Source organism: Cyanistes caeruleus, chromosome 5 (genome assembly GCF_971803275.1).
Source record: "Cyanistes caeruleus chromosome 5, bCyaCae1.hap1.1, whole genome shotgun sequence".
Classification (NCBI taxonomy): Eukaryota; Metazoa; Chordata; class Aves; order Passeriformes; family Paridae; genus Cyanistes; species Cyanistes caeruleus.
The window spans coordinates 38,618,952-38,643,084 of record NC_141705.1 but is presented as its reverse complement, the minus strand read 5'-3'; the positions used below and the strand labels follow the sequence as shown (position 1 = coordinate 38,643,084).

The 24,133-nt window shown below is 36.9% G+C and overlaps 1 protein-coding gene and 1 long non-coding RNA gene across 23 annotated transcripts in view; one reads left to right on the top strand and one right to left on the bottom strand.

The window, feature by feature from the left end:
• TLL1 (tolloid like 1) overlaps positions 1-24,133 on the top strand; it is a 126,368-nt gene that overhangs the window by 17,915 nt on the left and 84,320 nt on the right. For 3 of the 22 annotated variants that reach the window (XM_086891106.1, XM_023924919.2, XM_086891093.1), the window contains exons 1-2: positions 4,943-5,006; positions 5,109-5,240. The exons of 2 other annotated variants lie outside the window; for them this stretch is intronic. Coding sequence is in view for 3 of the 20 variants with exons in the window: in XM_086891089.1 (XP_086747215.1) it covers positions 8,304-8,346 (43 nt within the window). In the remaining 17 variants the exon portion in view is untranslated. Of the gene's footprint in view, positions 1-4,907; positions 5,241-8,212; positions 8,347-24,133 lie in introns of those variants that run through there. 17 more of the 22 variants (XM_086891099.1, XM_086891094.1, XM_023924920.2 and 14 more) reach the window with 17 other exon arrangements.
• LOC147653053 (uncharacterized) lies at positions 5,425-7,212 on the bottom strand. The gene is made up of 2 exons (XR_015287442.1): positions 7,069-7,212; positions 5,425-6,305 (listed from the first exon to the last, which is right to left on the bottom strand). It is a non-coding gene; the product is annotated as an uncharacterized LOC147653053 (long non-coding RNA).

Below are 24,133 nucleotides of genomic sequence, written 5' to 3'. Positions count from 1 at the left end.
AACATGATCATGTAGTAATAATAATAACAATTAATAATAATAATAATAATAAATTACTCTTCAGCTGATGCATTGATGAACTGTTTTGTGGAAGAATGAATGAAGATTCTCCACTGAAGTGCAATATACTTCTGTCTTCCAAACCACATTTTCATTTATCAGTAGTGCCCAAAATTGTAATCATCGGTTCAGATTTTGCAGGCGCTTCATGTGCATTAATTTTTGGTTTGATTATTTCAAATCCCACTGCTTATGCTTCTGCACACATTGTAAAGGACAGCCTCTTTTAACTGTATATACAGTATTAACAGCAGAATTCAACAGAATCATGAGGTTGGAAGAGACCTCCAAGATCATCGAGTCCAACCCAGCCCTGACACCACAACTAGACCATGGCACCGAGTGCCACATCCAGGTTTTTTTAAAACACATCCAAGGATGGTGACTCCACCACCTCCCCGGGCAGACCATTCCAGTACTTTATTATTCTTTCCATGAAAAACTTTTTCCTAATATCCAGCCTATGTTTCCCTTGGTGCAGATTTTTACACTCACTATATATATTTTTGGCTTTTGCTCTAAAGTGGTAGAGAACCAGGTCAATAAAGTCACTGTCAGCAAACCCTCGAGTGTACAGAGGTGTTGAATATTCACTTTGGGCTGCCCAAAAATCATCCTCACCAGCTGAGCCTTTTAATATTGCATGCAGCTTTGGTCATCACAACATAAGAAAGACATTAAGCTACTAGAGAGCCTCCAAAGGAGAGCCACGAGGATAGTGAAGGGCCTTGGGGGGAAGCCGTATGAGGAGCAGCTGAGGTCACTTGGTCTGCTCAGACTGGAGAAGAAGAGACTGAGGGGGGGCCTCACTGCAGTTACAGCTTCCTCATGAGGGGAAGGCCAAACACTGATCTCTGCTCTTGGTGACCAGTGACAGGACCCCAGGGAATGGGCTGAAGTTGTGTCAGGGTAGGTTTAGGTTGGTTTAGGAAAAAGTTTCTCACCCAGAGGGTGGTTAAGCACTGGACCAGGCTCCCAGGGAAGTGGTCACAGCACCAAGCCTGGACAGTGGTCTCAGACACATGATGTGGTTCTTAAGGTGTTCCTGTGCAGCCAGGGTTTGAACTCAGTCTTTGTGGGTCCCTTCCAACTCTGATTCTGCAAAAAACACTTCCAGTTGCGTTATGCCAAGCAAGGTAACTAGTGAAACAGCTGTTTGTTTCTGTGTCAGATCTGTCATTCAGGGTCTTGCTCTCAGATCTAGCTGTGTAGTTCTTGGCTTTCAGCAGCAGTGAGTAACATGCCTGTGCTGCCTGCTGCCAGTGCCCAGTGAAAACATTTGCTCTCTGGGGAATCCGATTCCCTGATACAGAGGGAATAAGATGAAATCACCATAAATCTGAGGCTTTTTGGTGACTCTGAAGGTTTGGCACTGTGGGATGGAGTTCCTGTTGCTCAGACTCTTAGAACCTGAGCGTGGAAAAAACTGAGTAACAGGCTGGGATGAGCTGTAGAAGGGTGAGAAACTGGATGGAAAAGGGAAAATTACATGATGCCTTTGCTGTGCAGTTGCTGGGTAATTCCTAAAAAAGCTAGAATTCATTACAACTCTCACACACAGCCAGTCGCTCTTTTTGCATGTCAGGGACAGGTTTTGGTACAAATGGCATATTCTAAAGCATAAGGGTCCCTCTCTATGGTTTAATCATTTTTCCAGATAGTTTTATGTTCAAACTTGAATGTTACAGCTCTTCACTTTCAAAGACATTTTGTTTTCCACACTGGTCCTCCTCCTTTTCCACTCAGGACAATATGTAGTTTTGTTGTTGACAAACAATAAATATTGTATTTTAATTTTTTTTTAATCAATAAAAGGCTCTTGTCTGTGTACAGAGCCTTTTTAGGTTTGTCTGTTTAAATACTTAACAGAGGTCTTTAATGAATTCCCAGATATCTGTCTCCTCATATTTTAGGGGAATATTGCCAGAAACAAATCTTTTACATTTGCTTTTGGTGAATGAAAATTTGGACAGATGATTTTTTTTTTGTTTCTTTTCGAGTTAGACATGTTCATTCCTGAACAGTCTCTGAAAGCTTTTATTGCCCTCTCAGCCATCCTTCCCAGGAGTGCACCTCATGGAGTCAGGCTGTTGTGCACCAGTAGTCTGGAAACAGGCATCATCTTTCAGTTTGCCCAAGATGTAGATTTATTAATGGAAACAGCAACAATAAAAACTTGAACTTACTAAACAAATAAAAATAATTTTTTAAAAACTCGGAATAATCAGGCAAAGTTTCTTTAGTGTAGGTCTGATCTTTGCTTTCCATCAGGACAAAAAAGACCCCGATAAGCAATAACAGAAATATAACTTTCATCTTACAAACCACATTCACTGTTGTGAAACAGAATGGCTGTGAAGCATCTCCCATCTATCCAGTACTATTTTGTTTTCCAGTGGACTTCCCTTCTATAGAGCTTTCAAGTTATAAGGTTGTCTCTGGTTTTGTTCAGTATATTTAGAAAAGTTCCTATTATGGTTTTCTTTTATTGTTTATACTGTCTGTAAGAACAAATTTAAAACTTTCATCTCAGGTTGGAGCATAATTTGGTGTGATTGCTCAGCTTCTGATCTCACTACCAAAAACGTCTTCTTTTAGAAGCTGATAAAAATATTTGGCTCTGTTTCACCTCAGTCACTCTTGGCAGTACTTCATCTGCTCTTCTGGGGTTTCCATCTGCTCTTTTATTCTGCAGTTTCTTCTTCAGGCCCCAATTCAGCAGCAACAATTGCAAATAAGTGAAAACATCACTAATTTTTCTGAGGGTATGGGGCTGGATGCAGGTGCTATTCTGCATCTCTGTCAGAATCTTCCAGGATTTTATCTCATTGCTAAAAGGGAGAATATAGCAATTCCCTGAGGCTTTGAGTATTCCTTTGTTCTTTCTCCCTCACAGGTGTCCAAAGATTTAACCTAGAGTTGTATACATTATTTAAACCTGAAATCAACAAATCTGTGAAATAAAATGTTACAAAGGCTAAGGAAAATATTTTTTTTTATCTCATGATCTTTTCAAATTAAAGTCCTCTTAGTTACAGAAAAAAGTGTATAAATGCATGTGAAATTAGATTTATTAAAAAGCTTTTTTCCCCAGTAACTTGTTCTGTTATTTAAGCACTTTCAACTTAAAAAAATTCACAACCCATAATAGAGGTTATTGATGCTGAATAATCATTTGCTCTCAAGTGATTAAGCTGCTAACCAGCACTCTATATTATATTAAAAAAAAAATCACGCACATACATGACTGTCTGCTTACTTACATATTTCACTTTCAAATGTGTTTGCCATTTCACAGGGTTTTTTACCTCTTATCCTTGGATTTTTTTAATTTTTTTTTTTTTTTACAGAAAGCACAAAGTTTCCTTGATCATCTGGCTGGTGGAAATGTAATTGTAGTTGTGTAGTGCTGGTGTACCAAAAGGCATATCATTATAGCAAAACTCCTATATTTGTTACTCGTAGGAGACAGCTTGTCTGACTTAATGTAAAGCTTAATCAGAAGGTTTAGAAGGGGAAGTAACAGAATAAAAAAAGACCTTAGTAGTGAATACATGCATAATGAATTGATTCATTCAGTGCTTTCCTTGTATTTTTTTTTTCACTTGCTCTTGCAGTGTACATTTTGTCATACTGAGGATTTAATTAATGGTAGGGGAAAAAAAAAAGTAATAGTCCTGTGTCAGCCTAGCACTGACATTTATGACAGCCTCCTATTGAGTTTGCAGGGGTTTTTTTCCTATAGAATCCTGACAACTTATCATGTAAAAGCTTTTTAATAACTTTAACAGCAAAAAAATTTACTGAACAAAAGAGTGGTTTAATAAAAATCTTTACATTATCCATTTATTGAAGCATGCCTTCTACGCAAGCTCTTGGTTTCCTTTCAGACAACTCTTTTATATATCCCACTAGTACTTTTTGCTCTCTCAGAACTATTGTGTAAACTAGAGATATTTACAGCAGAAGTGTGTATGACAGATTCTTTTGGTTAAAATTTTATCTTCAATTCACTTTCAAAAATAACCATGGACAGATGTGTTTTCCTTTGACCACTAATATAGTTAGAATGTAATATTCAACTGCCTGTATTGTAGAGGAAGTCTAGGGAGCCTAAAACACATCCTAAATTTAAAAAAAAGTGAATTTACTGATGCATGTTAACAAATCAGATGTTCATGGTGTTTTCAGGCACAGCAATGTGACCATGATGGACAAAACCAGGAGGAGAAACGCTGCACTGATTCATCTTTTCATTCCTTACCCACAAATCTTCCTAAGGCAAGAATTTCTGGAATAAAATATACAATAGCTGACATAAACAGCTTTTAGTGTTTCCTACCAGCTCTGACAGTTGAAGGCAGGTGGTTCTTTCTCTTGCACTGTACCTGGGGCAGCTGCTGGAAGAAACAGGAGTGCAACTGGGAGCATTGCACGAGCACTCAGCAGGTTTGCAGACCTGGTGGCTACTGCTGTGAGCCTCTTAGCCAGTGCAATCTTTTGTCTTTCCCTAGAGCACCTTACTGACTAAGTATGCTTTCTCTCTTCTATCCATCTTAGAGTGTAAAAAGGCACCTGATACCTGGAGTCTGTCTGGGAAGCTGCCTCTGTTATTTTTTCCAAAACAGAAGGGGAGAATTGATTCTTCCTTTATCACAGGGGAAACTTGTTTCCTGCTTTAAGCCCTAAGGGTTTTAATTAAACTTGGCAAGACTTCATGAACCCTTAGTCACAAGAATCTGTTACCTGCCCCTACTACATCATCTTCTGTATTCAGAAGTGACCTGGTTTTCACACAGTTGGTCCTGCAATAAACAGATTATTGCAGGCAGGTGCTTACTATTATTGCCTGTTAAGTCCCAAAAAACTCCTTCCTGCTGATGTCACCATCCGTAAGGGCTGGTGGATGATCTGTTGCCTGTAGGGCCATGATAAACTGCTAGCAGGTGGGGAAATCGTCGTGGGGGACCTTCCCCATGAGGTGGTAAGGAAGAAAGAGTGAAACAAAAGATTCTTTTCCTTTCTTGTTTTTGGAAAATCTATGGAAGTGATAGGTTTTTGGAGTTCTTGAAGAGTCAGGATCCTGAAGAACTATTTGTGAATCAGGAAGGTATTTCTGAGGAAGACACTTGTATAAAGGCAGACCGACTTGTGTGGGGTGAAACAATACAAGTACTGTGGTGAGTCAGAAGCTCTGGTCAGATGTTTATTTACTACTTCACTTTTAGTCTTAGCTTAGAAGCTTGGGAGAAATTTCACTACTGTCTTCTATACAGCCAGAATTTGTCCTTTTACTTGTAACTAATGAATTGTCCTAAATACTTTTGTTCTGACACAGTATAAAAATTTGTGTTGGTCAGCATCACAGTTTGGAAAATACTGGGTGTCACTGGGTTGCAGTGTAAATCATTATAGGCATACATAGGTAATACTGTCTAAAATACATTGTGAGGCAGGCAGTAATGTGTGTCAGTGGAGTTGTTTGGGGTTTCTTTTGGTCATTTTAACTAACTTTGTGGTCAGACAGCTGCTGCTTATAACTTCACAGTTAGGTCTGGCTTGAGTCCAGGAAATCCAATGTAGTGGATGAAAAAACAATTTTGAGAAGAAGGTGATTGCTGAAATGAGATCTGAAGGCTCAGGGGAGAAGAACAGCTTCCCTGTGGCTCTGTTTTTTGCTGTGAAGTACATTGTCTACAATCTCATCCTAGTTATTTATTCTACCTTATTCATGCCATTGCAGGGATAAAAATAGAACCTATTTAGAATGGTTTTGTTTCTATAGTACCTGAGGGCCTCAAATGAAATGTATTTTGCACTCCATCTGGAAAAATGATCTCTTGCAAACTCTGCCCAGGCAAATTCTATATTTGTATAGATGGATGTCTGGCCTGAAAGATCAGCTTTGGTGACTCAGTGCATATTCCAATATGTTGCTATTGACAAAAATGGAAATTCTGGCTAGACTATTTCTTCCAGGGACTCTGTTAGGAGCTGATTTGGATGATTTGGCCTCATAAGCTCCAATTATATTTACCATTCTTGTGGCAGTATTCCAACACCGGTTCTAGGTGGGGAGACAAAACTTCCATGAAATATGTCAGTTATTGTTTATTTTATGCCAGAAATTCCCAGTTCCACTGCTGTCTGAAAATACAGGGTGACGTTCTCTAAGATGCTCAGGTCTGTGAACTAGAGCAGAACTGTTTTACAAGTCATGTTGGTCTTGTGGGCAGGTGTATTGGCTGAAAAACAAAGGAAAAGACAGACAAGTTTCTCAGTAAGAGTATGTTTCCATGAAGCTGACATTAATAGTTTTTCCATTGGTTTAATGAAGTAAATGGAGCTCACAAATGCTGTGGTTTTCTGCTTTTGTATGTTTGTCTCTTTAGAAGGATGCATTATGCAAGTTACAGTGTTGGGTTTGGATACTTTCCATCCTTCCATAAGTGGGATATTTGTCCAATTTTCTTGAAATCACTGTGAGTTGCTCAAAGCACTTATTTTCCTCCTAGCTTCTCAGAACCCCCTCCTCCCAGTCTTCCTTAGCTTGAGAAACAGCTTTTCACAATGAAGAAAACCTCTTTTAACTACACAAAATATTGCCACAAAAGAAAACGAAGTGCTATATATATGAAATCAAGTGTGAAAGCAGGAAAATCTTTGCTACCCATCTCCTTGGCCCATTTAAGGCATGATGTACTGTTTATCTGTAGAGCACCATGTCCATCTGTGGGAAGTGATCAGGTCAAATAAATAAATAGTAGTCCAGACTCCTGAATTTTTCACTCTGGCAATAAATTAAATGATAATTTGCTCATGTAAAAAACTAAATTAATATTTCAGGACAATAATAAGGTGATGGAAAGTACCCAAATATGCTAGTACTGAAGAGTTATAGAAGGTCAGTGCCAAACCCTGGATCAAACTGATCACCCTCAACCACAGCTGACACCAGAGGTGGGTGTGGAGTTCAGGGAAGAGCCAAAAATGAACTGGGATTTTTACCTCCATCAAAAGAACTGTAGTTTGCCCATGTGCAAATCACACAGGAGGCAATGAAACCTCTGTTATCTTTTTAAAGTCTTTTTGCAGAAGTTTGTTGATTGCCTCATCTCTAAGGGATAGCCTGCAGAGAGCAGAAGATATCCCAGTCACACCAGGAAGATACTGGTGGTATGGTTTCTCTGACCTCTCTCAGCTGATGTAGGATAAGTGGCAAAGTAGGAAAACCTGGGAAAAAACATGTCAAATCCTTTGTTAATGTGTCTGTTGTCCCATGTAGCTTCATTTCTGAGCTGGCTACGTTTTCCCTTCTTCTGATGCGGCTCCATTCTAGAAAGGAAGGCAAATGAGATTTACACAGAAAACACTTATTTCATGGGTTAATACTTTAGAAGAAAAATGTAGGACTTCTGACTAGATTTTTTAAATGTTCAGTTTTAATGTAGACCCAGGTAAAGTATGGCTCTGTACTAGAGGAGACTGTCTTGCCTCTGAAAATCTGCTGGAAAGTGAAAAAGAAGAGGCATAATAAGGCAGGAATATACTCTGATAATAATTGAATGATCTGATATAGCAAGAAGAATTGGGATTTGTGCCCATTAACTTGTGCAGGTGCTAAACTGTGTTTTATGTGCATCCTTACACTTAAATCAGTGTTCTGTATGAAGAAAGGAGGTTCCCCTCTGCTGTTAGGCATTCAAAATGTTTTTTTATTGATTACCAAGGAAGGTGAGGTGAAAGGGGAAAAATTAAAAGCATGAGAGAAAAATCTGTGAGCAAACAGGTACAGGGATGAAAGGTATAGGGAAAAAGGGAGAAAAAAAGCCTTAATTTTTATCTTTATTGATCTGGATGTGAAAATTCAAGCAAGTAAATAGAACAGTAAGGAAGAAAACAAAAGATTAACAAACCCATCCCTCATATTTTACACAAATATAAAATCTGAAAAAGCTATTAAAAGACTTGGAAAGGAGATTATTGGGCAGCCTGAAAGCAAACCACTGTGAGATTCAAACGCTGAAGAATCTTGAAAAGGAGGTGTGTATAGAGGTCTTTACAAGCCACCCTGGGTTGTCCAGCAGCTGGTGAGAATAGAGTTAAGTGTTGCAGGAGGAGAGGGGAAGCCACAGCTGCATGCCCTGGGCACAAGGACTGTCAAGCACCTGTCAGCAAAGGAAGTGAGGTGGGGCCCTGCCTCACTGAATTATGGTTTTCTCCCAGGGCATTATAACAGGAGCATGTGCACTGTCATCCACACAGGCTTCTATTATACAGAAAAAGGCAAGTGCTACTGGAGAAAAGTTCATTATGCAGATTGCTTGTATGTGAAATTTCCTTTCACAAAGATATCCTTTTGTTTTGCTTAGGCATAGACTGTGGTAAATGAAATCCCTTTTGCTAACTGTAAATTATTTTCTGAGTAACGCCTTTATTTTATTTTTCTGTGTGTGTGTCCATGTGGTGCTGCATAGATTTTGGAAAAAAATATTAGCCTATCCAGCCTTGGCTTGCCTAAGTTATAATGTTATAGTTAAGTGTAGTGGCACAATAGGTATCCACTTCTCCACACAGAATAGTTAAAAATCTCTTCTTACTTGTCATGCAAATATAATCCTATCCTAGGAGCTGTTAGAATAAAGCAAGCTGGTTAGGAGGGAGTAATCAAACAAAGCCTTGTGTACCTAATCTGCAGCTCGTTTTGAATTCCTGGTCCAGCAAGCTTCTCTCAGTATCATTGAAGCCCCTTTTCAAGGGGCTGCTGTAACACAAAGGCCTTGTGTACACTAGAAAAGTGTAGTGATTAAATCACTTAAGTTTAGAGATCAGTTCAAACAAGGCCTTGCCTTCTTTAGACATTCTTTCTTCAATTTAAGAGCACCTCATGCTAATGTTTCCAAGTTAAATCAACATAAAGCATTCTTAAACCAAAGAACTCAGGCAAACCTGGTGTTTAAACAGCATTAATTAGTCAAATCTGTTGCTAAAACAATGCTCTCAGATAAAATTGAAGGTTCTTCTATGAAGTTTCTTCTCCTTAATGCTTTATTGGAAACACAGTAGGAAATTATGGATTAAGATAGGTTTGTTAGCTTTACCTTGGTAGAACAACTAAGGATAGATGTGGCATGAAAGAAGAGGTTGCCAGCTCACCTCCCCCTTACCTGTCTGTGGTGCCAAGAGCTGAATCTCTCTTTGTGCATTTGTGTACTGAGGGGCTTTGTAGAGGATGATTGGAAGACAAAACATCTTAAATGTTAATGGCAGTGATAATAAACTGGTTGCCACTTAATGGATTTAGATGAGAGAAGAAGTAGTATGTAATCAAATGTTACCTGAGCTTCCATAGTTTGGAAATTTTTTTGCTTTTCCCTGATGTGAAGCACTAGGTCATTAATAGTGAAATCACAGTATATCATGCATAGCTTATTTTCTGATGGGGAAGATTTTTCTTAAGTAGGTTTTGTGAAGAAATACACTTATTTTTATCTACCCAGCTGAATTAAAAAATGTCTCCTACCAAGTATGTCTGAAGAGTTGCATTTTTTTAGTTTAATTTGCCACAAACATTTTGTTTTAGGAGACTTTTCAAAATTTTAGAATATATGAGCAATAAAACACACATTGGAAATACATAGGTGTGATTTGTGAGATAAAATTCTCAGCTGAACTTTATAATACTTGGTTATATACCTGCTTACCATTTAGGACATACAGTTTGGGGTTTTTTTTGGGATAAGCCAAGAGAAAGACTTGACTGAATGCTACAGTTGAGGTGACCTGATTTGGCAGAGTAGAGAACAAGATAGCATAGATAATGATTCCAGTGAAATTTAAATTAGTTTGGTTTTGGATCGAATTAAATGCTTTGTAAAGAGTGCATCTCAAAATTGAGATATTTTGCAAGTATGCTGACTAAATATGATGTGAGCTTCTGTTCAGATGTCTGATTTCTATCAGCAGTGCTTCCATGTGTGGAATGAGAGAAAATCTGATTAAGGCAGAGTGTGTGAAATGTTAACGAGGCTGAATTAGTTATATAAACTCAAAGAAAGATTGGAGAAAGCAGCTGAATTATTTAATTATTGAAGCAACTCATTATAAAAACTCAAATTATGTGCATTAAGTTAAATCTGTTATTCTGTAGGTATGGGAAAGAAATCTAATTCTTTTAATTACATGGGTGTCTTCAGTAAGCCCCTTAATTTTTGGAGTGAAGACTTTGTCAAACACATTTTGATCCAGTTTAGCTGACAAAACAGAAGTTTTTGCTGTGAATAAGGGCCTGGTGAGATAAGATGTTTCAAAAGTTTCTGTTCCTAACCACTCTAAATGAAGTTCATAGTTGTATGTTTGCTAAGCTTGTGCTTGTGACTGTTTTCCCACTTGCTCTGCAGCTGTAGTCAAATTATCTGAGCAGCTAAGGTGGGCCTGGTGAGTGCTTTTAAATTGAAGTGGTAGGCGTGGTTGGGTTCCTCTGACTTTCTAAGCGTGTTATCAATGAAGATAAGCAGATTTTTGTCCTGTGGGCACTTACCTAAAGTCAATAAATAAAGCTTCTGTTGACATCCTTGGCCAGTTCCATTGGATGTTCTTGTAACTAAATATTTGCAGGATCACAGTTTATCTCGGTACTTTAGTTGGATGTGCAGTGTTTGGTTCAAAGAGAGATTACATACCCCTCTCTGCATTGTGTTTCTCAGATCAGGCTTGAAGTCATCTTTGTTTTGGAACCACTGATTAACAGTTCGTGGAATAAATTTCTGCAGTCAGTGGGAATGTAAAGTAAATATTTACATGACCAAATTTTTAATGTGAACTTTGTAGGTGTAAAATTTGTGCTTATAGCTATACATAGAGATCAATATATTTGTGTATTTAGAGGATAAAAATAAAATCAGTTTATTTTAATATGTGCAAATTTCACCCTTGTAATGCTGTTTTTTGTTGCTTTTTCTTGGTTGAGTTTTTCTGGGTTTTTTTTTTTAGAACAAACTGTACAAAGTTGTTATTGTTAAATGGGTTGGAAGGTCGCTACTAATCATAGAATCTTAGAATATCTTGGGTTAGAAGGGACTTTAAAGATCACATAGTTTTAAATCTGCTGCTTTAGGCAGGAATGTCACCCATTAGCTCAAGTTTCTCAGGGACCAATCTAACTATATTAAAGGATGAATATTAAATTGAAATATGAAATTTGAAAGGGTCATAAAGTTGTATATCTTTAAAATGTTGCTGAAGGTTCACCTCAGAAGGATCTGGCCTTTTCTGTATCACGTCTGTTTACCACTCTGATTAGGTATTCACTAATAATAATAAATTTGAATAAATTTGAAATAATTCCTAGTAATAGGCTAGTGGGTGAATTTTTTTCTCATGGATCCACATGATGGATTTTGACAATGATAATCCACACGTGATTTCTAAGAATGATTTTCAGATTTAGAAATTGAAATCAGGTGTGATACTGGTGGGTTTGTGTGTCTAAAAGGAGAAATTGTTTACAGCCAGGAAAATAAGTACTTTTTACCTTTTTGTGAATTTGGATAAATGTATTCTGTAAATTACGTTTTGTTTTTCTTCACGTAAAATTGCCTCCTAAATACCAGCTGGCAGAGAAGTTGCCTTTTGCAGAACTGATGACTTTTTCACAGCAGTTACTTGATTCATTCCATAGCTGTCATTTTTTCAAGAAACAGATCACAGCAAACATTCCTAAAAGTAAGGATTTTCTTCTTGATCCTTATCAGCACTGAATTTGAAATGATGGAAGCTTTCAGAGCTTGTTGCCCACTATGGAGGAGTTTCTGATTTCCAGTCCCTATTGTTTATCACTTATGATAATGTTTGGGCTGGAGCCCATCTTTTCTGCTCTGCTCATCATCTCTTCCCCTTTTAAAGGAACCATCGTTCCCCTTTAAAAAACTGTGTTTTGGCTGTTCTCATTTATTTATTTTAATTCTCTCATTCCTGGAGCAGTAAGGATGCTTTGTTGCTTTGAGAGACTAGAGATTATACCTAGTTTTCCTGATTTTGGTGTTACCTGTCTTTAAATGTTGACCACTTTGTCAATTATGTGCTAGTCTATTTGCCTTTCAACTTGTTTCTTTTCAGAGATTTACAATATTAAGCCAAGGATTCCCACAGTAGATGGTAATGGAGAAATACAGTTAAGTAAATTTGTTTAGGAGTGCTGATTAAGTGAATGTTTCTGAGACTATTGCCTCAAGGCACTGTTTAAAGTGTTTTCATTTTACTTATTTTAGCTGAAAATGTAGTTTTATTGAACTTTTTCCTACCTGATATGCTCAAGAAAAAATGTAACGATATCTTCATTATTCTTAATAAAATGGATTAATAAATTGTAAGAGGATTAAGCGTTTTTGCACTTAATTGCAGAATACCTTTCTGGAGAGAAAAAAGAAAACAAACAACAAACAGTTTTATTCTGTGGTTTGAAATACTGCACTCCTGGAGATAGTTTCCAGGTAAACTACATGGTCTCACCTACAAGAGTGTGTCATTTGAGAATCTATCTTCCATTAGCAGCATAGTGAATGATTCTTCCTTGTAATTAGGCAAATTGAAATTTAGTGGGTAGGTTATTCTCTAAATTAAAGTAATTGAAGTGTTGCCAATTAAGACATGATGTGATATCATAAATTACATGAGATCTTGCTTTTCGTCCAAGTGCCTTAAAGACTTTTCAAAATGCTAATTAGGCTGAGCAGTGTTTCTTTGAAAACAAACAGCTCATTTGTTGGAAATATACAATCTAGTACCCAGAGATATCAAAGGATTCCACTAAGTTTCATAAGAAATACTCTTGTCTCTTAAACCCTGCTTGAACTTTAGCATATTGCTGCTGTTCAGACCCATTTTCAGAAGCTTCAAGAACAGAAGAAAATGCAATTTTTGTCATCTTTCAGCTTCATAATGAGTCCCAACATTGTTTCGGAGAGAAATTGATGATTGTGAGTGTGTGTATTCTTGTTGGCTTCAAGTATGAAAATAGGGCATGGGCTGTGCTGTGTCCTACTGAAGTGATGAGTTTTTATACATGAGATGAAGGGTGTATGTGGGCATGCATTGCCTGCCCTGTGCCGTGTCAGGAGAGACCAGGGAGCCTCTCGGGAACTGAGCTGGTGGGATCTGAACGTTTGCACTTCTGTTGGGAAGCGGTCCCTGGAGCCAACATTTATGAGCACGCTTGAAGTTTGTCTGGAAAACAGCAAGTTGGAGCAAATTGAAACAGTAAGGGAATGACAGGGAGAGTGGATAATCACATGCCACATGCTCAGATTTATTTGCTTTGGTCCCCTTTTTTTACTTAGCAGTCAATGTAAGACCAAGAAAACCATGAGAGCTCTATTTCCTCATGTCTCTGAAACTACTGGAGTAACTGGTAAAACTCCTGACAGGCCCTTAGAACAAACTTCTCTAATATACGGAGTTTTATGTGTGGCTTAATTAATTTCAGAATTAAATCAAGATATGGTCTTAAAATAAAAGCTATACTAAAATTTTCTTTACAGCAATTACAGAAATCAGAATAAAAGTAGTTAACTGTGCTACTTTTTTATACTGAGTATTTTTTCAAGTTTTTAATTGCTTGGTCTTTTACTTTTATATAATTAGTCTAAAAATCTACAGGGAAGATTCTGTCCCATGCAGACTTTTTTTGCCAGAATTACTAATTATCTAAGTAAGTGGTAATTGCACAGTCCCCTATGAGAATTATGTCTTAATCTTTTGATGGAGACTAAGACATAATTTTGGCAAGCACCTATAAGTATTCAGGTTGCTGCATAGTAATAATAAATGAAGCTACTGATTTGTTTCCTCAGTTTCAGTACACTTTTGGGTTAACATTTCAAATCCTAGAAACATCATTTAAGTAGACAAAACAGAGGTAATTTCTATCTTGAAATGTGCAGAATTCTTTTATAGGAACTTAATGCAGACGTATCTTTGAACTCAAACCCAGTATTTTAGGGTGTTTCATATTTTCATTTTAAAAATCACATGCTCACGTATATATAGCCTTGTATTTTCTGATTTGCTCACATGCCACTTGCCTGAAGATAAGTTACACTGCCACTTGTGCCTTCATTGTAGAATGTAATTATGCTGCAAGAATAAATAAGGCACAACACTGCATCAAATTTCTCTATTGCATCTGAAAAATATTGGGGTGGAAATGGGGTAAAACATTAGTAACACTCAAGATAAAGTCTATCTCTCTTAAGGCCAGCCTTGTAAAAGAAGGGAGTTTAGTTTAAACTGGTCATCCTGACATAATGAGCTGAAGGGAGATGAGACATTATCAGTCAGTCCCTAGGTCTGCCTATGTTAGTCATCTGCATTAGACATGGATGTATGGCCTGGGGCTAAAATGCCTGTTTGCTCTTTCTACTTGATGGAAAGGTGGGTATAGATATGTTTGTGATGAAGTGAGATGCGCTTTGGGCACTCTTGAGTTTGGAGGGAATAGCTAAACCTCCCAAGTAAGTGATCAGATACTCTATGAATTTCAATAAAATTCCTGTTTACCAATTGAGTTCACATAACTTTTATTTGATTTAATACCATACAGACAGATACTTTTTTTTTTCCTCTGAGTTTCCTTTATAAAGGACAACAGTTTGGAGCACAAATATCTGTGCACTGGACATTTCTTCACTTTGCAGGCATAGCGACCCTTTTGTTTTCTGGTTTTTACTTTTCCCTGTTTTTGCATGTTTGGTAGGCCTTGGTATGTTTACATTGATGAATGGGCTACAAGACAAAAATGGTATTGAGGTACTCTTTCCAAAGATTTCTGTGTCTGTAAAATGTCCATTTTGAGAGTCAAGTCTTTCATTACTGGTTGAGATGAGCTATTGCAAAACTGGATGGGTACTTTGAAGTTTGTCCAGATACTGGAATTCACACAAATGGAGAGGAGATGTTCAAATAGACCTTCTGAGGCCCACCTGAAGATTCCCTTTTATAATCTACTTCCTGTCCAGTAATTTAGCAGAGGTTTAACATTAGACCTAGAGACTTTCAAAGGATGTTTTTAAGTCAGTGGAAGTAAGTCCAGGCTCATGTGCTCCACAGTCACACTCACTCAAGAAAAATAAATATATTCCATTTTAGAAACAGATAAAGAAAAAGAAATGTCATGTTAAAGAAAAGAAAACATGACAAATTTATTCCTCAATAGCTTTCCTTTGTATTACGTATTTCTTCTTGGCTCCAGCACTAGCTTTGTCCTCATAGCAGAAGTAAACATGATATGGCAAAAGCTAAACACTTTTTCTTGCTTACAAGAAGGAAAACAAGCACTTATTTTCACAAAAATAGACAACGTTTTATTTTAAAGAAGAGATAACCCAAGACTTTGGGTTAGTCTTGCCAACTCCTCATCCTGACAAGCAGATGGGAAGCAAAGAGCTCTTTGAAACAGCTGATAGCATTTTGTAGTGTGTAAGGTGTTTGGTGATGTGGCTGGTGGGGTGGGACTGTGGGATATCCCACTTTTTATTCAGTGGTGGAAGTAACAGCAGTATGGTAGTTCCAAAAACTGTTTTACTAAACCATAGAAAGCAAGTAATAGACAAAACTGTATATTATTTTTTTTTTTTTGCTTGGTGAATGCTCAGAGTTTGCATGTATGGCAAATATGGAAAATAACAGTAAATTTGGAAGAAAGGCTTCTTCAATGTATGTATGCCAGCCTTACACTGACTTACATGGACATTAACTTTTCTATGAAACTTGCTATTCTATACAGTTGTTGTGTACTTCCTGGAAGTTAGCTTTTGATCCACACTTAATACTATTTCTGTGTAATAGGTAGTAACTACTGTTTTCCTTGATTTCAAATTTATTTTGGATTCAAGAAAGTTGATAATTTGAATAACTAATCAAGTATGTATTTTAATATTTTCAAATAATTCAAGAAACTGAGTATTCTCATCCAAAGTTTCAGAAGAGTTGATGGAGGCACCAAACTGAGGCACAGAGTTAAAATAGTGTACAAGAAAAAGTTTATGTCCTAACATTTGTTTTGTGCAATGAAAGTTGAGGAAAGACTGTGTGTCAGTTGGATGTTACTGCTTTCAGTCCTCTGAGCATTCATAGCCACATGTCTGCCTGTCTGTTCTTCCATTCACCAGTTACTTGGAACAAAAATATCACTTTGGGCAACAAAGACAAATCTGTGTAAAATTGTAAAATCTGTGTGAATCTACAAACACTGTGTAAATCACTGACTGTACTTCATAGTTAGCATTTAGAAGAGAGCAGAGAGCAAGTCTTGGACAGCAATTATGCTTACCTTTGTGGCTTAAATAAATTGCAATTTTTTTTTTCACTTTGTTTACAAATTTTTTCAGGCTATCAAATAGATATAATCAAATAAGTATGAAAGAACAAGCCCCATTTCCTCAGACTTTAGTACAGAAGTTCTCATTGATAAAATATTAATTACACTATAGTTCCAGGTTAGGTACACAAAATGTATACACAAATTTCTCACTGTAGCCTTGTTTTTTTCTTATTTTTATAGGTGTTAGGAAGTGATCCAGAGCATGAAGTGCCCTATGTGGCAATTCTAGGCTGTTGTGATGAAGAATCTGATGAACCTGCCAATAAAATTCTCAATTATTTATAGTGTTAACATGAGTACTGGATAGTGTGCGCTGAGCTTCACAAATGCACTACGTGTAAGCTTCCTCATAGTTAAGTAGTAATGTCTGCTGACCATGATAGGTTCTAGAATGGATTTTAACTACTGATTTCAGAGAAAGGTTGGGCTTTGCTGCTGAAGAGATCTCTTGAGCTGTCACCTGCTGTAATCTGTGTTTTGGCATTTGTCCATTTTGCCCTTTCTGCATTATTGCAGAGTTAAAGAATAAGGGCACAATCCTCAATCCAAATCCTCATACCATAATTTTATAATTGGAGAGGATCACTACACCTGTCTGTAGAGCAAAGACAAGAAATTGTCTTTGCTATTTTAAGATTATTTTGACTGTTGCGGGAGGATGGGATAGAGAAAAGCTATTACATTGCAGATCTTTGAAATTTAGAGGGAAAAAACCCCTGGAGCTAGAAAACCACTTCTTCATAATTCCCATCCAATTTTATTCAGATTTAATTGAGTTTAAACAGCTCAATTTAGATACCAAATTTCCCTTCACTTGATTTTTTTTTTTCCTCAGGAAACTGGTTCCAGCCTGCCAAATCCATGTCTGAATTTGGCTGTTCCAGGGCGAGGCTGCCACCAAAGCACTAGACTACATTGTGCTGGGAGCTGACAGGGCAATATGATTTGGAGGGAAGCAAGTTAGTGACTCCTATCCTTAGCTCCATCAGCCTGTCAGAGTACCTGCTGGGAGAAAAGGTTCTCACAATTGCTGGGAAACTTGGAGAAGCAGACAGACTGACCAGGCTTTCTCCATTAAACCGTAGTCTCTTTTCCTTCCTTTGGGTTCACAGATATGTGGCACTGATCCCATCTCCAGGAAAGAGCAGGATAAATTGAGCTGTGGCTCCCCTGACTGACGTTGGAGGTAGCACTCAGTTCCCTGAGCCATCTCCTTCTCTGGGATAAGGCCTTCCTCAATTTCCAGTTAACTTGCTGCATCTCAGCTGACAGAAGTCTCTCCTGTAATTTCAGGCTGAAACCCATCATGATGGGTACATGGTCCTTGCTGCTGGCCCTGCTAGAAACTGACTTTTCACTCTTTAAGGCAAAAGCTAGGAAATTTCTTTAAAATAATTTTAACCTGTTTTGTAACAATACACAATAGAAGCATGTCATGACACAATCCTCAATGTTGCAAATTGTTTTGTTTTCAAAAATAATCCTACAATAGAAAAGATTTGAAGTGTATATCTGTTATATCTAAATTTAGATTCTTTTGCTGTGGAGTATTTTTCCCTAATCATAGTATATCATAATACAAGATCCAAAAACCGGAAGCACAGTGCAGTACTTTATTTTACCTTTTCTTTAAGGGATTAATTTATGTAAAATATTATGGGAGAGATGGGAGAGTTTCAGCTCCTCCAAAGGGTTTGTTTCAAATGTGCATTCTCAACAAAGTTTGGGTACAAGGAAAACTAAACATTACCATGAAGATTGCTGTATTTGCAAAACAGCCTTAGTATTATATCTGTTTCTTGAATTCATTAGCTAAGGTCTTTTGGCAGAAAACTCTATGAGTTTTACTCTTGAGATAGTCTTACATTTTATAGTGGTGAAATGTATAACAATGGCTAGATACTTATCATCTTTACAGAAAATTGTCTTAATGAGTTAGACTATTGCTTTCTTTTCAGAAAGAGTAGTTTTTAAATTCAATTTTATCTAAATGAAAGGTCATCTGAGCATACAGTTCAGATTAATTTTTCTTCCAAACAAAATACCATTAAATTTTAGTATTGCCAGGTATTCCTGTCCATGTTATTGTGAGGAAAGACATGATGTGAATATTTGGCTGTCAGCTTATCTGATACTATCTTTTCTATTAAAGAGCAGAGTGCACATTGCCAACCTTTTGTTATCTAGTTTCCCGGCTGCAGCACAGTGTCAGGTTCTGCCAAACTGGCTTACGTTTGTTAAGTGCTCACCATGGACTTTAGTTATCTTTTCCTGGTAGTCTGCATCCTGCCACTTAGCTGTAAATGTCACACACTCTTCTTCATTCATGCTTCCTACTAAGACTTAGCTTTAGTGAAATTGTGTGCAGAAATATGCAAGTGAGCAGGGGAGAAAAATGAAATTTATTCTAGCCATAGGTGCTGCTGAAAAGACTTCTGTAGGGAAAAAGTAAAAAGACTGTTCTTTGTGGTTGTTCCCTGTCTGGTGAGTGGAAAAAAAGGAAAAGACCCATGAAAAATGTAAAAATGCAGAAGATTAAAAAAATTATTTTGATACCTTAAAGCATAATTAGTGTGGACTAGTCTTTTTTCTGTTTTTGCATAACATGTACCTAAATTTAACTTTCATATTTTTGCTACAGGCATGGATTTTTCAGATGTAATCTTTCTCTGTAATTAAAGAGAGGACAGAAATAATAGAAATGGAACAGAAGTCAGTATATGAAGTGCTAAAAATTGTTGCCATTTAACTGGATGCAGGATATGCTCCTTTTAAGTATCTGATCTGCTGACAGATTGAAACTATAGTGTAAAATACACCATCAAACCAATGCCTTGGTACTTCTGAATAATACTTCATTATAGTGAGTGTTCTCTTCCAAGAGTGTTTTGCTTTTTAAGACATTTTACTGCAAGCAAAATCCTGTTGTATATCCACACAGAAGATATTATGTAAGATTAGAACAAAATGTTATTTTGTCCCAAACCAAGTGAAAGACAATTTTCAAAATGTTTCCATAGCAGGGAAGAAATTCCATGTAGTCGGAGGGGGAAAAAAAAAAAAAACCAGCCAGAAGAATGCCCAAAACATTTTATTGTGAAAGCAAACTGCCTTTACATTATTCTGAAGAATGTCAAAGTCATAATATTCAATAGCACATCATACCTACATGTGATAACAGTGTGCTTTTGACTGTTAAAGAAGCAAGGACTGTCAGACACAAGTGTTGGAAAAGATGTGTCCATAGCTGCACACTAGTGTAATCTAGCTGATGCTTATTGGTAGGAAACCAAGCATTCTTCTCCAGCAGCTACCTATCACTGAGTATTTGTAATGTTTTAAAACTTGGTTGACATTTTTTCTTGTGTCATTTTTTTTTTTTTAATGGTGACACAAATTTCTGTCAAGGATTTTTCTTTTCTATTTTCTTTCCAAACCTAAGCTACATTCTCCTTCAAACTAATCAGACCAAAGTCTCAGTCTTTGTCTTTTTCCTGCCAAGTGCAGACATGATATTTTTTGCACTGTTTTAGTATTTCTCTGCTGAAGATGAGGGTGCTTCTGGGAGTTGCAATTTTGGTAAATACCTTCTTCAGTGGTGCATTGTTAATATTGTTTGTACAGTGCTCCATGTTAAATTTCACCCCATTGATTATCATAATACAGAATTGCCTCAGAAGTTGAGTTCTGCCCCAGTGGAAAATACCAAAGATTCCATTCCTGAAAGCTGCTTTTGCTTCACTGACAGATGACTTTGCCAGATCAAATAGGATGATAGGAAAAACACAAGATCAAAACAGTTCATTTATCTGTCCATCATGTATAGCCAAGAGATTTTTGCTTTTCAGACAACTTTACCACAAGTCAAATCTTGTTATGTGTGTCTTTTTTGTGATTACCTTAAACTCAAGGATCATGAGATTACTGTGAATCTTTACTGTCATTTCCTGTGCCATTCAGAAAAATAATGTATATTTATGTCAATGCATCTGAAACAACTGAAACCAGATGTTAAGAATTTGTCCTGTCTTTTCAATTCAGAATTTATATAGGTTTTTTAGGGCATTTTGTAGACCCAAAGCAGAATGTGGTGGGAAAAGCATGCTGATCATAACATGCAAAATTATTCCAGCTGGTACCAAACCTGGTTTGAAGTGGCACAGCCGCCTCTTGGTGGTAACAGCTTTTGTTGTCAGCTGTAGAATGCTCACTGGCTCTCTGCTTGCCACAAATACCCTAAAACATTTTTGGGTGAATTTAAATTCTTCTGCAAAACATCAGGCACCAAGGACAGACCCAAAGAAACCAGATCCATGAAACGTAGGCTGTCTTGGTAGTGTGTTTGTGCTGACCTCTCACTAAGCAGTGAGAAGGAAAAATTTCTGTCAGTTTGTGTGTGTCAATTAAAGCACCATATGAAAACTGCCTTGTGTGACTGCTGGGATGCATTTTCTACATTTGTTAAACATCAAAATGTTTAAAGAAGTTTGCTTATAAGGTACAGACAGTAAAGAGCAGGTTTTCTGAAAGCACTGGAAAGTGTATATTTGACCTTAATATTAAAAAAAAGTGTGAAATTTATCCTCTGAAAGAGACAAAAGAAATTCCACATGGTCTTCAGAGATGAAGCTTATTAGAGCTGTTACTTTGATTGCCCCTGCCAGATAGGTTTTACGTACAGCTTTCTTGAAATTGAGATAATTTGCGGTTCCAGAACTTGATAATGTTGCTGTTTTCTTTGTTTAAGAAACTACTTAACTTTTGTTGGCTGCTACTTCTGATAAACTTGTATAAGAGCAATTTTGTTTTCTCATTGTCTCTTTTCCAGATACTGTGTCTTTTGTCCTGCCTCCAAGGAGAGGCTTTACTCTTCTGTGAGATCTGTAGGGCAATGACAGTTGTTTCTCTTACCTTTATACCCAGGGACTGGAGTTCAGTAACCATAAAATGTGTTTTGAATTGGTAATTCGCTTATTGTAACCATCACATCAAGCACTTATACTTTTGACTCCCTACTACAATTCTGTCAATTTCTTTGCTTTCTACTGTCTTAAGGTGGCAAACGGTATATTTGCAACTCATTTCTTCTGGAATGTGGAATACAGTCTCGTTCTTGATGAGACAAGAAATAGAGGAGCAATGACTAATGATTATAAAGTTAATCATCATTGCTACCTTGTAAATGCCTTCCCAGCTCCAGTATGCCTTATTCCATAATAGTGTGCTATGTCCAGTTTGATCTGTCCTGTTATCAAATTCTGGTTTTGCCTTTTGTCAGCAGGACTAAGAGAAGTCACACAGTGAGTAAACTTCTCTTTACTATTTTAATGGTGATCAGATAATTTAACATTGTTTCTGTTACATTATATATATATATCTAGTGACTTCCTCAGGTCTCTCGTTATACCTTGAAAAATCATTTGCCCAAATCTCCTGTGAACCTGTTCCAGCCTGTCAGCGTTCTGTTGAGAGAGCATATATGAAAGCTGTTCTAACTGTTTGGCCAATGGCCTATAAAGTTTGTTTGCCAGGTGAAATATCTACTGTTCTTTTATACCATTTGTTTGTTAAAATAGCTTACATTTCTGGGGCCACAATGTTGCCCTGAAAATCATGTTTGCCCGATTATTCACCATTCTGCTAATTCCGTGTCATACTGGTGAGTGGGTCATTAGCAATTTCTCTTGTTTCTCTCCAGCTGCATTCCCAGTGAACCCTGGCCTTTTCCCCAGCTCTCTCCCTTGTTGTTTTCCATTGCTTGCCAACTTGATTAAATACCAGGCAGGTTCTGTTTGATCCACATGCCTAATATTTCTCTGATGAGGTGGGCTGAGGTATGAACAGTGAGAGGGTGGCCTCTCAGTTGGCAGTCAAGGCATGCTCTGCTTCTTGGCTGCTGTTGAACCAAACTGTTGATTTTGAGGTTGTATGTCATGCAAACTCGCAGTCCTTTTGGGGAGTTTCTGTTCTCTAGGATACATCTGCTACCTACAATGTGACCTACATTCTTCACAGGTACATGCACCTGTGTGCCCCTGTTCTGAATGCATGAGTTTTCTAAAATGCACCTGGGTTAGCTGTTATTCTTGTTTTGAAAAGTTGTGGTTTCAGTTTAGCAAGAAGTCCTGGTCACTTTTTATTTACAACTTGTCTCTCATTGTATACAGTTACTGTAGCCCCATTCAAAGTGCTGATTTTTTCATAAATGTTTCTCTTTATTTTTCTAGTTGAAAAATGGTTGTATGGCTTTAAGCTAAGAGATAACTTGAAAGTCTGTAGATGCAGATGAATGATAATTCCTTGTACTTAATTGTGCCTTCTTTTGTCAAAAGGACATTTTAATCAATTTAATATGAATTATTTAATTAATGGTAGTAATATGAAGATAGTGGCTTAAAAAATAAAAGTGCGATATAGCTACCAAATTAAAGTTAGTTCATCCCTCTTTTATTAAGCTAGAGATTTAGAAGTATTAGAGTAATTATTTTATCTTTGAGTGTGAAGTTTTTCTGATAAGTTGGCTCCAGCTGGCATCATGCCCTTCTCTAAAAGTCCACTTATCTTCATTACTTTGCTACTAATTTTAAGCTCTCTGTATCTTGCTGTGTGCACTAAGATTTCAATAATAATAAAACATTATTATTATTATTATTATTATTATTATTATTATTATTATTATTATTATTTGAAGTATACTATCAGTTAAATGCTCTTGCAGAATTTTATTGCATGGTAGAAATTCCAGTGATATTGTCACAATTTTGCACTCTGGCTTTTGATGTGTTTTAAACTCTTATAGTAGGAATGGTCTCTACATTTGTATTTGTTGGTATTGGTTTATGAAAATTGAGTGGTAGTGCTAACTGATTTTTAAAAAAATAGGTCTAAAGCCAAGTAAGAAAGGTCAGCTTCTAATTGAAAGACTCACAGAAAAAAAGTTTTCAGTAGGAGCAGTGAGAGGAATGTACTGTTTTCAAAATGGTTCTTGATAAGTTATGGGAAGGTTTATGCAACAAAGTTGGTGTGCCAGCAGGTATTTGAATTTAGCAGCTCAACCAGTTGCATATTTCTGTTAGCAGAACTTCAAAGTATAATATTTTTATTGTATTGGTAAGTTCTGTGTTGTTAAAACAGTGAACTTCTGGGTATTCCTTGAAAAATTTGATTGAATATATGATTAAACTTTTATTTTGGACACTATTATACAGAGAAACTGAAAGTAACATGGAAAAGGAAATAAAAGGTATATTGTTCATAAGCTAGGTTATCATTTCTTATAATTTCTACTTTTACTCACTCATTGTTTATGTTTTGCAATTGAAAGGAAATTCCAGTAAGGTAGAACTAAAATCTAAGTCACTCTTTTTGGTTAGTCTCTTTTTGAATTATGGGGAATGGGAAAAATCCATTAACCAAATGGAAAACAATGTAATCATTAGAAAGAAAGGTTATTTTCATACTCCTATGCTGGAACTAATAATACTTGATTGAAAACTCGAATAAACAATATTTGTTGATCCTGTGACAACTGTCAGGCAAAATTATGTTTCTGTGGTGGCACATGAAGCTTTGCTGAAACCGGGGGCCATGGGTGCTCCTTAGAGAGCATCAGTGCTTCAGAAATGCCCTGGTGCTTGTCACCACCAGCTCACCTGCAGTTAGCACTGCACTTTGTTCAGGCTGGGGCATCAGCAA